Source organism: Primulina eburnea, chromosome 15, assembly GCF_022965805.1.
Source record: "Primulina eburnea isolate SZY01 chromosome 15, ASM2296580v1, whole genome shotgun sequence".
Classification (NCBI taxonomy): domain Eukaryota; kingdom Viridiplantae; phylum Streptophyta; class Magnoliopsida; order Lamiales; family Gesneriaceae; genus Primulina; species Primulina eburnea.
This window is the reverse complement of record NC_133115.1, coordinates 3,207,960-3,220,730: the sequence shown is the minus strand read 5'-3', so window position 1 is coordinate 3,220,730 and position 12,771 is coordinate 3,207,960. Positions and strand designations below refer to the sequence as shown.

The 12,771-nt window shown below is 36.8% G+C and overlaps 2 protein-coding genes across 3 annotated transcripts; one reads left to right on the top strand and one right to left on the bottom strand.

The window, feature by feature from the left end:
• The first annotated feature begins 36 nt into the window (after window positions 1-36).
• On the top strand, window positions 37-3,012 carry LOC140813649 (fructose-bisphosphate aldolase 1, chloroplastic-like). Its single transcript, XM_073172269.1, has 6 exons — window positions 37-369; window positions 647-916; window positions 1,162-1,271; window positions 1,358-1,448; window positions 1,919-2,188; window positions 2,451-3,012. Exons 1-6 carry the CDS (start codon window positions 187-189, stop codon window positions 2,727-2,729), a joined length of 1,203 nt encoding a protein of 400 aa, XP_073028370.1. The 5' UTR covers window positions 37-186; the 3' UTR covers window positions 2,730-3,012.
• Window positions 3,013-3,479: 467 nt separating this feature from the next.
• Window positions 3,480-6,089, bottom strand: LOC140813650 (B-box zinc finger protein 19-like). 2 transcript variants are annotated; one of them, XM_073172271.1, is made up of 7 exons: window positions 5,956-6,089; window positions 5,643-5,808; window positions 4,905-5,001; window positions 4,700-4,815; window positions 4,173-4,373; window positions 3,960-4,047; window positions 3,480-3,738 (listed from the first exon to the last, which is right to left on the bottom strand). In XM_073172271.1, exons 2-7 carry the CDS (start codon window positions 5,733-5,735, stop codon window positions 3,734-3,736), a joined length of 600 nt encoding a protein of 199 aa, XP_073028372.1. In that variant the 5' UTR covers window positions 5,736-5,808; window positions 5,956-6,089; the 3' UTR covers window positions 3,480-3,733. The 2 variants fall into 2 exon arrangements, with proteins under 2 accessions (XP_073028372.1, XP_073028371.1); XM_073172270.1 differs by having other exon boundaries at window positions 5,929-6,083.
• Window positions 6,090-12,771: the final 6,682 nt, after the last annotated feature.

Sequence of the window (12,771 nt, the reverse complement as noted above, 5' to 3'; positions counted from 1 at the left end):
CACCCTCTTTACATAGCAGAGTGTGTGTGTGTGTGTGTGTGTGGCAAAGAGAGAGAGTGAAAGTGGGATAAGATTTTAAATAAACGTTCGCCTTAGCTTCTTATAAGAATGAAATAGTGACACAAAAACTTAACCAAAAATACACTCATTCACACACCAAAAAAAAAAAAAAAAATACACATAGCAATGGCCTCTGCATCATTCCTAAAGTCATCTCCAATCTTGGATAAGTCTGAATTTGTTAAGGGCCGCCCTCTTCTCCGGCAGTCGTCGTCCTCGGCGGTTCGGTTGTGCCACACAAGAGTCGCCGCCGCGTCACCTCTCGCAATTCGAGCTTCTTCCTATGCTGATGAGCTTGTCAAGACCGCAGTACGTTTTAAATTTCAAATTTTTTGAACTTTGGGATAAAGCGTGGCTTGGAACAAGGTGTATTTGGAAATGCTAGTGAATGTCGATGAATATGCTATTGTTAACATGTATCAAATAGTTATATTTAATGTAACTTCTTAAGAGAAGAAAAACCAACTATACAATGCAAGTTAGATAAATGAAATATAATCTCAATATCTCAGTGATAATGTTGTTTATGGGTATGGATTTTAACCAATGGGTAATTTGACAATGTCCTAAAACCATGTTGGTGTAGAAAACTATTGCATCACCAGGGCGTGGAATCCTAGCCATGGACGAGTCAAATGCCACATGCGGTAAGCGTTTGGCGTCAATCGGGCTCGAGAACACCGAGGCTAACCGCCAAGCCTACCGCACCCTCCTTGTCTCCGCCCCTGGCCTAGGCCAATACATCTCCGGTGCCATCCTCTTCGAGGAGACTCTATACCAATCCACAGTCGAGGGCAAGAAAATGGTCGACGTTCTTGTCGAGCAGAACATTGTCCCTGGGATCAAAGTCGACAAGGTAACTAATAAAACTCGTGAATCCATGCGAATTAATCGATTCTTGAATATTGATAATAGCTAAAACACGCGAAGCTATGAAGTTTTGATGACTAACAATATTAAGGCATGTAAAATTTTACCTGTTCCTGGTTGGTAGTTTAATTCTAAACAAAAATTAGATCTTATACGATGTAATATATAGTTTATGGATGTTAGTATAAGTGATTCTTGAAAGTTGATGGAAAATGGATTGGAATGAGGCAGGGTTTGGTACCGCTAGCTGGTTCAAATGACGAGTCATGGTGCCAAGGTCTTGATGGCCTTGCTTCTCGCACTGCTGCTTACTATCAGCAGGGCGCTCGTTTTGCCAAATGGTGAGTACTAGTATCATATGAATTAGAATGAATCACTTTTGTGTTTATGATGTAAAACATATCGTTTTTGCTGTTTCTTGAATCAGGCGTACTGTTGTGAGCATTCCCAATGGTCCATCTGCCTTGGCTGTGAAGGAGGCTGCCTGGGGCCTGGCACGTTATGCTGCTATTTCTCAGGTATCATATTGTATGGTTTGGTTCATCTTGAATCAGAGAAGTAATCTCAAATACGTAGTGGATTTTAAAACTAAAATTCATGGAAAGTAGCTTATATCTCACCATGTTTGTTGTGGACGGATCACATGTCTTGTCCTGTGTTAGGCTGCATCTGCAGACTTTTGTCAATACATAAACCGTCAGTGTCTGATCCACCAATCAAAATTACTTACCTCAGTTAGTACCCACTAAATATTTAAGGGTATCTATTACCATCAAACAACAATCATAACAGTGTAAAGAATAATTTAATTAGCATGAAAATCGAGACAAACTCGTCGAAGCTGTTACCAGAAACACAAGCCGGAAAATGGCACTTTGCACATGAGAAGAGCTGCGGCTTTGAGATAATTCTAGAGCTATAATATTTTACATGAAAATTTTGTGATGAAAACCGATGCTTATTTAATTTCGATGGTTGAACTCGTTAGGACTCAGGATTGGTCCCAATAGTGGAGCCAGAAATCTTGCTAGATGGAGAGCATGGAATTGAGAGGACTTTTGAGGTTGCACTTAAAGTTTGGGCAGAGGTGTTTTTCTACTTAGCAGAGAACAATGTTTTGTTTGAGGGAATCCTCCTTAAACCAAGCATGGTGACTCCTGGTGCTGAATGCAAAGTCAAGGCCACACCTGAGAAAGTTGCAGACTACACTCTTAAGCTCCTCCGCAAGAGAATCCCCCCTTCCGTCCCTGGAATCATGGCAAGTATTCAAGCTCATATCAATTATTGTATATGTTTTACATGGTATAATGCATTGATTCCCTTTTCATTTGGTTGTCCTTCAACGCCCCTTCTTTTTTAAAGATTTGAGTTTGGTGTCACTAAAATAGCTAGACATTGTTTAATGACAGACACTCGATTCTACACTGTTGTAAGGGTTTTAACTAGATTGCATCAACTTAAAGATATGGTCTTTGAGAGTATCAAGCTAATGTGTTTTTTTGTCTTGATATCTTGGGCAGTTTTTGTCAGGCGGGCAATCTGAGGTAGAAGCAACCTTGAACTTGAATGCAATGAACCAAGCTCCGAACCCATGGCATGTATCATTCTCTTACGCCAGGGCCCTCCAAAACACATGCCTCAAGACATGGAGAGGACTCCCAGAGAATGTGAAGGCAGCTCAGGATGTTCTGCTCGTGAGAGCCAAGGCTAACTCTTTGGCTCAGCTCGGAAAATACACCGGGGAGGGTGAATCGGAGGAAGCCAAGCAAGGAATGTTTGTCAAGGGGTATAGCTACTAAGCACACTGCACTGTCAAAGAAAATGGTCTATAGATTAATGGGGAAAATGTTATTGTTTAGTTCATTATAAAATTATGCTCTTGAGAACTAGTTAGCTTCCTGGATTAAAAGGATGGTGAAATTTTATTTTTTTGGGGTCAAAACTGTGGTCTGGATATTTTTGAAAGTGTTGAGTATTTGTACTTTGAAGAATTGGTATCCTTTCAAAGTGATGGAAAGCATACAACATGTTCAGTTATCGGTTGGAACTTTTGCATCTTAATCGATTATGAGAAATTTAATTTCAGGATTCTATCATTCAAACAAATCAATTTATGCACCTGTATCGTTCAGATTCTTGATTTCAGTTGACTTTTAGGTATGAATGAGAACGAGTCAATAAAATGTGGCATAGTCTTTAAGAATTGAAATACTTTGGGATGCAATATTGTATTTATTTACAATATTATTTTTCACTTAGGACCCGATATCAATATTGACCATTAGGGCCAATAGTTGAGTTGAGTGTTCAAATATTTATTCGATACACAAATGATACCACATCTGATTTTTCATGTTGTTGCATAGCTCCATATGTAAAATCAAATGTGGCTTAGTGTATGTCAACAGTCAATTGGCCTAAAAGTAGGACCGAACTAACTGTGTTTAAAATAGACTATAGACTTTTCCACTTCTTCAAACAGCAAATCAATATCCAGCAATTTGTCATAGAAAAGCCCAAATATAAAATCAAAAGAGAGTAACTCTACGAAAATAAGAGAATTTATCCGAGAAGCTTTATTGGTATCTGTAATGTTTCTGATGTCTTATAAGTAACAGCAGATAAAAATGGCACAAACTTCTTCACTAGTAACTGCAGAATGCTAGGAGTTGCAGAAAATGCACTTCACATTGTTTCCCAGTGTATGTAGCTGACTGCAGTTTTCAACGTGTTTAACCATGAAAAATGGACATGTGGACCATTTTTTTAATTCTGATGCTAATTCCACCTCAAGCAGAGTGCGTCAAACTGTACATAGATGCAAGAAAAGGGGAAAAGATATGAAAAATTTAACTGGACAAAACAAGTATAAATCAAGTGTCGTTTTAGCAACAGCAGTTTACATTAGACATGCAGATCGTGTTTCGATAGTCGATATTTTTTCACAACAAGAACTCGAATGACCAATCTCGCAAAAGTTACAAAGCATCACAGTATGACTGATATATATTGACTTGCATTCAGTATACCTTCATTATTCTCGGGATCCCTATTGAATGCTCCATCTACAATATTTTCTGGTTCATGGTGATTGTTAAACAAATTATTCATTTGTTCCTGAGAAATAAATCGAAAAGGAAGATAATTTACATATTAATTCACTACACTTTAGAGTCATTAAACCATGCTGCTTGAATTATAGTTTCTGAGAAACAATAAAAGTTCTGGTTAAAAATCAAAACCTGGTTAGTTGAAGCTCTTCCGTGCACCCTTTGAGGCCAGGCATTGAGATCAATAAATCTGTTCTCCATTTTTCCATTACAATCAATGTAGTTAACCATTATAGGATTAGGAGAAACGTGGGTAGTCTCTTTCTTAGCTTGAACAGAATTTACTCTAACCGATCCCGGCCCGTCTAAACTTTCTGGCTTATCCCCCGGAAACTGCAAAGAGCATAGACGTAGAAGCAAATGTAATTAGTCATTACTCATGTTCGACTGCCACAAAAATGAGAAAAAAATCCTCTAGGTGAATTGCATTTGACCCCATGTGATATTCTAAATTAGCTAAAAAAAACCTAAGCTCGAGTTGTCGAGAGGGCGAGAGACGCAAAAAAATGTAGAAACAGAAATATCATTCAAGCACAGAAAATTTTCTGAAACATATTAAAATCAGAACTTATACGTTTTTTTCCAGAGTTTTTGCTATTTTGAATATCATAGAGGGGCCAGATGCATTTTACCCAGGGTCCTCAACCACAGCCACAAACCTCAGCTCTCTGTCTCAGGAGGAGATATCTTTCATGGGTTCTTTTACCACCGACATGGACAATCATATCACATTGCAGACAAAGGGAACTTCCATCGACCTCACAATAGAAAAAAGCTACATACAGAGGCTCAGGCAGTACTCTTCAAAACAGGATGCCACCTATAAAAAATGAAGGTGAAAGAGAAAGATATGAACCGGCATACCAGGTGCATTTTCACATATGTCACAACGTGGGACTTCACTGGGCTCAGCAAGACCAACTCGTACATGTCTACTTGCAAGCTTGTTACACATATGGACCTGCCAGACAACGTTAGTACAATAGATTCGGGCCATTTTTATCTTCACTTGAGTTTTTACTTTTTATTAACACTGGAAAGTACTTAGACAGTAGATCCAATGAGCAAATTCATAATATGAACTAACATAGATCAAGGAACACAAGAAAGAAGAAAATACAATCTTTTCCCCCATATTGTCACTGATGATCTTTTGCTACGAGTAGATTGGACTATTGAGAGCCTAAGCTTAAACAAGCACTTTATTCCACTCTAGAGCCAAGGCCATCATGAGAAGTAACTAAAGAAACCAATACCATCGTCCAATATTAAAATTAGAAATGATCACATAACTCAAAATTTGTAATGAAACAAAAGCATGCAGTATAGCTTTTGACATTTCATGAATCAAAACAAGATTTAAAGATAGAATGATACACAAACACGTATCAAGCAATTCCATAAAGAAGTATCATAATCTCACCACAGATAAAAACATAATAGCATAAAATTTCAGTCTCATCAAAGTTTTAAATATTCAAATTTTAGAAGCATCACGAAAGTATTTCAGAAACAGCTGCAAATCTCCCAATTTTCGATCTTCAAATCAAAGAAACAACAAAAAACAGTTCACCGGCGAAATAAATAGAACAGGCGCAATACCTTATCGTCACAAGAACGACAAAGTGCCGCTTCATCCGCCGAACAGAATAGAATCGCCGCCGCACTCTCACACACGTCGCACAGTGTTCTCATTTCCAATACACGCACCTCTTCTTCTCTATTGCTTTAAAAACTTTTCAACAGTCTTTCAGTTTACAGCACTCCGCTACACATGAAATGCATACAGAGAGTATATAGATACGCAAAGCCATTAATCAAAGATACAAGCAAATTCAAGCAGAAAAACACGCAGTACAATTGATTGTGCACGAAGAATAATACTTACGATAAATATATACGTAAGCAGAGTTACTCCGTCCGTGCTTTTATAAGATGCGGCGGGCGACGCACGGCTGTGGGGTGCGTCGGAGATCGAATGAAAACGGAGTTGGGGGCTATTATATGCTAGCATGCTGGTGCACAGTAACATGATTGTGTGACTCGAAGCGTGTGAAATTTGGAGCAGTGTTCCTAAACTGCCCCTCGCCCCTAGTTTTTTTTTTTTTTATATATTTATTTTTAAATCTAGTGCTCTTCCCTTGTACATGGTTAAGGGATCACCGGTTCTGGTAACGGATCCATTCTGCCGGAACCGAACCTGTTCAAAATCGGTTCCGATTCCAAGATAATAACTTTGGAATCAATCGAATCTACTACTGGGTCGAAGCGGTTTCGGGCTTGTGTTGATGACCAAATTGAAGCAACACTGTAAAAATTACTTTTAGATATTAGAAAAAACATTCTTTTTATTTTGTATGTATTTTGAGTTGAGAAAATATGTAATGCAAAAAGATAAATATAAAATATAATATTGAAGTCTACATTAAACAGTTAAACTTCATCACAATTTAATAAATTATATTTGGAAAACTTTGGATCTTCCTCAAAACTCGAGCTTGCAAATGTGTTTATCGCCCTCGCGGTTCTATTCTTTTTTTTTTTTCTGTCGCAAACTAATTTTTAAAACATGACAATAGTTCTTTGTTCATCAATGATTCTGTAATATGTTGAAAATGCTGATTCGGAAGCACCACTTGAACATTGAACTGCTAGGATATCTGTTGTATTGCCCCTAAGACTGGTTAAAATTGCAAATTTACTATCCATTATTCTAAAACATCGAAATTTTATGGAGTTTGAAAATATTAGTTCAAATAAATATGTATCTCATTGGACTATATTGTTGTAACCGATTCTTCTTTTAATTTTTGTTGTTTCAAATTTTGGAAGAAGTTAATTGCTCTCATTCGGCTTTTTCTCCGACTCTAACTCCGCCTTCGGTTGGTTACTCGCTCCACCATGTTTCTTAGAGTATAAATCAAATTATTCTTGAAAAGAAAGCATGATTGACTTATTTTGATTGCCAACATTCTTCTTAAGAAAGTTAGCATAATATTCAAAAAAAATTCTAAGCCACATTGATTTTGACTAAGGTTAAGCAAGGTTACTAAGCCCTGAACAATCACGATAGTCTCCCAATATTTTAAAATTTTATTTTTTATACTTGAAACAAAATCACCTGTAACAACATGGTACGATATTTAATAAATTTACAAACATACTGAAAAACATAGGTAGAAACATGGTTGCAGTATTGTAGTTAATTGACATAAAATTTTCCAGTTGTCTCTTTAAAATAATTCAACAAAGAAACATAGTTACTCAAAGTATCTCAATCAAAGTTGGTCAGTATTGAAGTTATGTCGCAACATCGTTGTCATGTGGATTGCGGTGTAAGTAATTCATTAAAACGTAACAAAGTACTAAGCAAGTGATACATCGAATTCCATCGAGTATCAATGGAAAGAGGAAATTTATTACATCTAATTATGTTAGCAATTACCGGTGCTTTCCAATCACGACCATATCATTTTTCACGTAATAATATACCACATACTTTAAGTTTTTCTATCGTAGTCCATGTATTCATCAAATGTACATTTAACACATAAACTGATAATATGACATGTAGGTCGAACATGAAGAAAATTACCTTCTAAAATTGGCCTTAATAATCTTTAAAATATTTAATCTTAACATTATCGGTACTCGCATTATCCATTGTGATTGACATTATTTTTCTTTGTATGTCATAAAATTTTGCAACATTTAAAACATATTTAGCTATAATATATATATATAAATAAAATTAAACTTTTTTTTTGCATAGTCCAACTTCTATCAATTCAATGACATGTAACAACAAGATAATATTTCATTTTTATATCAGTCAAAATATCATTCGGTTTTTCCTCCGACTTCGACTCTGACTCCGATTGGTTACTCGCTCCACCATGTTTCTTAGAGTGTAAATCGAATTATTCTTGAAAAGAAATCATGATTGACTTCTTTTAATTGTCAACATTCTTCTTAAGAAAGTTAGCATAATATTCAAAAAAACATTCTAAGCCACATTAACCTTGACTATGGTCAAGCAAGGTGATTAAGCCATGAACAATCTCGATAGTGTCCCAATATTTTAAAATTTTATTTTTTATAGTTGAAACAAAATCACCTGTAACAACATGGTACAATATTCAATAAATGTAAAAACATATCGAAAAACATAGGTAGAAACATGGTTGCAGTAGGGTAGTTAATGACATAAAAATTTTCAGTTCTCTTTAAAAAAATTCAACAAAGAAACATAGTTATTCAAAATATCTCAATCAAAGTCAGTCAATATTGAAGTTATGTCGCAACATCGTTGTCATGCGGTGTAAGTAATTCTTTAAAACGAAGCAAAGTACTAAGCAAGTGATACATCGAATTCCATCGAGTATAATTCGATGTATCAACAGAAAGAGGAAATTTCTTTCATCTAACTATGTAAGCAATTACTAGTGCTTTCCAATCACGACCATATCATCTTTCACGTAATAATATACAACATACTTTAAGTTTTTTATCGCAGTGTCCATACGTTCATCAAAGGTAGATTTAACACATAAACTGATAACATGACTTGTATATCTAACATGAAGAAAATTAGCTTCTAAAATTGGTCTTAATAATCTTTAAGATATTTAATCTTAACATTATCGTCACTCACATTATCCAAAGTGATTGACATTATTTTTCTTTGTATGTCAAAACTTTTGCAACATTTAAAACATATCTAGCTATAATATATATCATGTGTGCGACGATTCTAATTTATCTAAAGATTAAATTACTTTTTTGCAATCCAAACTGGTTCCGTTATATCGCATCCGAACTGGAATCAGAATTTTAAAAACCGGTTCACTCCATTTACAAAAACATTCGGGGTGATTCTGGAACTAATACGGGCGAACTGGTTTTGGTTCCAGGCTTAACGAGTCGGTTCTGATCCCGATCCGGGTCGAATCGACCTGTTAAGTATGCCTACCTTGCCTCATGCTTTAGGACCTTACCATCTTGTTATTGGACCTATAATTTTTTTTAAAAACATTAGTCTTCGACGCATACGTATTACATGTGTAACGTAATATATGAAGCATATCGATCGATGTGCAGTGTAATATATGAGTGAAACGATGACATATCTGATCTCCACCGATGTTTCATCTACTAAAAACATTATAACATACTCTCCATACATACACATTATAAAAAATTTATCGACAAACTAATCTACTAACAACATTAGTAAATAAATTTTGACATAATTTTGAGTATTATTTTTCCTAAGCTCGTTTTCACGTCCAGAAACAAATATAACATAAATTTTGAGACAAAAGGGTTTATAAGTACATTAATCCAATAATCTACGACAACAAAAAACATCAATAGCAACATCAACAATGACAGAAAGGCGTATATATCGATCTTATTGTTATTATGCATTGATCTAAATGTTACTTGAAATGCATGAGCAAATCTAGATTGCTTGAGATTATCTGCCATATAATAAGTTTATTTGTCAATTAAATTTTTATTTTCTATAAATAAGTTTGATTAAAACAAAATTCAAAATTTCAAATATTGACAATATAAAGATTTGTAAGTTTTTTTTGTTATTCTGTTCTTGTCATACAAGGTATCTAGTCTCAACTCTATAAATATCAGGCATTCTTCATTGTTACAGACATTCACATACTTCTATCACTAGCATTACTATAATCACATAGTAAATTCTCATTATTCTCTGGCATATTAAATAACTATAGATTTTTATATATAATTGTTTGCACAATATTTGGTGTTGCGGGCGTGCCAGGTGCGAAGTGCACCAATTTGCGTAAAAACAACGAAAATCTAACTTCTAAAAACTTGACGATTATGGATACTAAATTCGACCGTCGGTTCTAATCTCCTAAAATGACTACGACGCCAAAATAAAGAAAACTACTGGAATTTGGGGAATAAACTCCTGACATCATTTATATTTTCAACAAACAGTAGGAATTTACAAAATATGGAAATATAACACAAATAAATGCTGAAATCTAGAACTAGAAGACGCTAGAAATGTACTGGAAATACTTGAAAACTAGTGCAATGAAAGATTGAATTTTGCATAGAGTATTTGCAGATTTTTGTCTGTAGAGTTGAGTTTTTTTTGTGTAGTCGTTCTCAGTGTTTGCCGATCCCTTCTTTTTCTTCGCTTTGAAAGGTAGTTTCTTCCACTCCCCCATGAGCCCATGATTTTTCCCACTACCTTCGCACGATTTCCATTTCTTTCCTCCCACGTTGTACTCGGTTTAATTCGATAAGAATTGAATTGATCTGTTATGGGCTTTTATAATTTAATTGGGCTTAACATTAAATTGGGCTTTCATAATTAATTATTTTTAGCCCAAACAATTGCCCCCCGCAAGCATTGGCCCGTGGGCCAAAATGCTTGTATGTAGCCCAATTCCAACTTGTTTGTCGGAGCGGCCCGTAAACATTTTCTCTTGTCATGGGCTTGTGATTTTGGATTGGGCCCAATTCACACTTGGGTTTTTAACAGCAGACTCCTTTTCAAATTCAAAATCTGTAATCCGCTTTCTTCACTTCTTCCTTCTCGCTGCCCTCATCCGATTACTCCCCGCTGCCACTGTGGAAGCCCGTCGCTCCGCCAATCCTACACCTCAACCGTGGCGGCTCTCAAGCTCTTTCCAGCCGTTCTTTGCTGTCGATTGTTCTCTACTGCTGCCCACAGTCGTTTTATGGCTCACGATCCACCTCCGGCGAATCCTTCCGCATCCATCGCTGCGGGCGCCATTTCTGCTCCGGCCACTGTTTCTGTCTCGTTGCCCATTGCGTTCGCCGGCTCCGCCACTGGTCTTAATCCCTTCCTCGCCATCTCTGGGTCGTCGATTTCCCATTCGGTAGCCAAGTCAACTAATACTTAATTTGATCATCATCACGTCTTAATGGTGTTTGTGAATTTGCCCAAATGAAAACCACAAGCATTTCCTTGTATTGCATGTCTGCTTCTTTAGTTTCCATTCCTTCTTGGATTTGGGATTCATTCAACTCCTTACTCTTTCTTGGGCATCAACTCCCCACTCTCATTTTCTTTTTTTAATAGTGTTGGCATGTTTACTCATAACAGGTATCACTGGATTGAGATTGGCCATGGGTTGGCCTCAGCTCCCTGGTGCATTTGACACTTAAGCATTTGTGTCATTTGAGGTTTCTTGACACAGGTATTTCTCGACTATTATGTGCTCTTATATGCTCTTATGTGTTGCATCCACTCAAGATGATTCCCTCGCTCCTAACATTATGCATTGCACTTCAGTCGGATCCCTTTCCCGCATACACGTATATGCATTTGCACTTCAGTTGGACCCCTTTCCCGCATACACGTATTTGCACTTCAGTTGGACCCCTTTCCCGCATACACGTTTACTTACTGTTCTTGCATGCGGTGGCTCCGCTTCTTATCTGTTGATTGTTGGTTTGGTGTTGTGGTCATTGGGTGTTGGATGTGGAATGAGGATGGGTTTAATGTAATGTTGTGTATCGGATGTTGGGAAGGAGTTTATATTCGTTCTTAATTCCCTCAATCCAATTCATTCCAACAGTTTCAATCAAAATCATAAGTTCGCTTAAGACTCCCCACTCGAGGGTATCCTCCTCTTTGATTTTCTATCAAAACACAATGAATCCAATATGATAAAAGTGGCCTCCTGGACAACTTAATGATCATCTTTATTTATGAACCATAACAAATATTTACACTAGTGGCCCTAAGGCCTACTTCAAACAAAACCCCACAACATGAAGCTAAAAATATGCAAAAATGGCTGATTAGCCTATTTTTCTTCCAAAATCAATTTCTGGGTCTTCTTGGGGTTTGCATATCACCTTTGTTCTCTTCAGTTCTTCTTTTATTACTCGTCGTCTGCCCAGTAAGCTCAACTCCCCGCTGGCTGTGTGCCTTTCCTCCCACATTCTAAGTGGCCTCAAGGCCTACTTCATGAATCTGTCACTGCACATGCAAACAATCAATTTATAATGATAGAACGGTCTATTCCACCATGATTTTTGGTACCATAAAAGAAAAATTGGAAATAAGTGGCCATAAGGCCGACTCCCTAGTGAAATAATGGACCTTCAACATAAAGAATGGAAGTGGCTTACTGTCCCACTCTCCCCGATCGATTTTATTGTTGAATCTTAAACAAAATATATTTATTTAAGTGGCCCTAAGGCCTACATCACATGACACCTTGAAATCAGGAACTTAATATATACACAAGTGGCCCCGAAGGCCAACTCCCCACTGAAAAATGCCAACTCCCCACTGAAGATTAGCCTTTGAGATTGCTTTACTCGCAAGCTCTTCCTACTTCTTCCCTCATACTCGGAAAATAGGGCTTGAGATACTTGCCGTTTATGCATCTTTTGTGTGGATGGCCATCTATGCTTGATAGCCAATATGCATTTCCGTCTAACACCTTATGTACCTTGAATGGTCCCTCCCAGTTGGGAGACCATTTGCCCAGCTCCCTATCCTTTGTTCCTAGTGGTAGTATGGTCTTCCACACTATTTCTCCTTCATGGAAACTTTTCTTGTTAACTCTTTTGTTGTAGAGTCTTGCCACTTTCTGTTTCTGTAACAGCAAAGCATTGTACGCTTGGATTCTCAACTCATCTAGTTCTTCTAGTTCCATGATCATTGCTTCATTATAATGCTCAAGGGAAAGTTCAT

Coding starts and splice junctions, on each gene's coding strand:
- LOC140813649 (XM_073172269.1), top strand. CDS start 187: ATGGCCTCTGCATCATTCCTAAAGTCATCTCCAATCTTGGATAAGTCT. Junction 370..646: donor ATGAGCTTGTCAAGACCGCA/GTACGTTTTAAA, acceptor ATGTTGGTGTAG/AAAACTATTGCATCACCAGG. Junction 1,449..1,918: donor GTTATGCTGCTATTTCTCAG/GTATCATATTGT, acceptor TGAACTCGTTAG/GACTCAGGATTGGTCCCAAT.
- LOC140813650 (XM_073172271.1), bottom strand. CDS start 5,735: ATGAGAACACTGTGCGACGTGTGTGAGAGTGCGGCGGCGATTCTATTC. Junction 5,002..5,642: donor GTCGTTCTTGTGACGATAAG/GTATTGCGCCTG, acceptor GTTGTCTGGCAG/GTCCATATGTGTAACAAGCT. Junction 4,816..4,904: donor CATATGTGAAAATGCACCTG/GTATGCCGGTTC, acceptor CTCTGTATGTAG/CTTTTTTCTATTGTGAGGTC.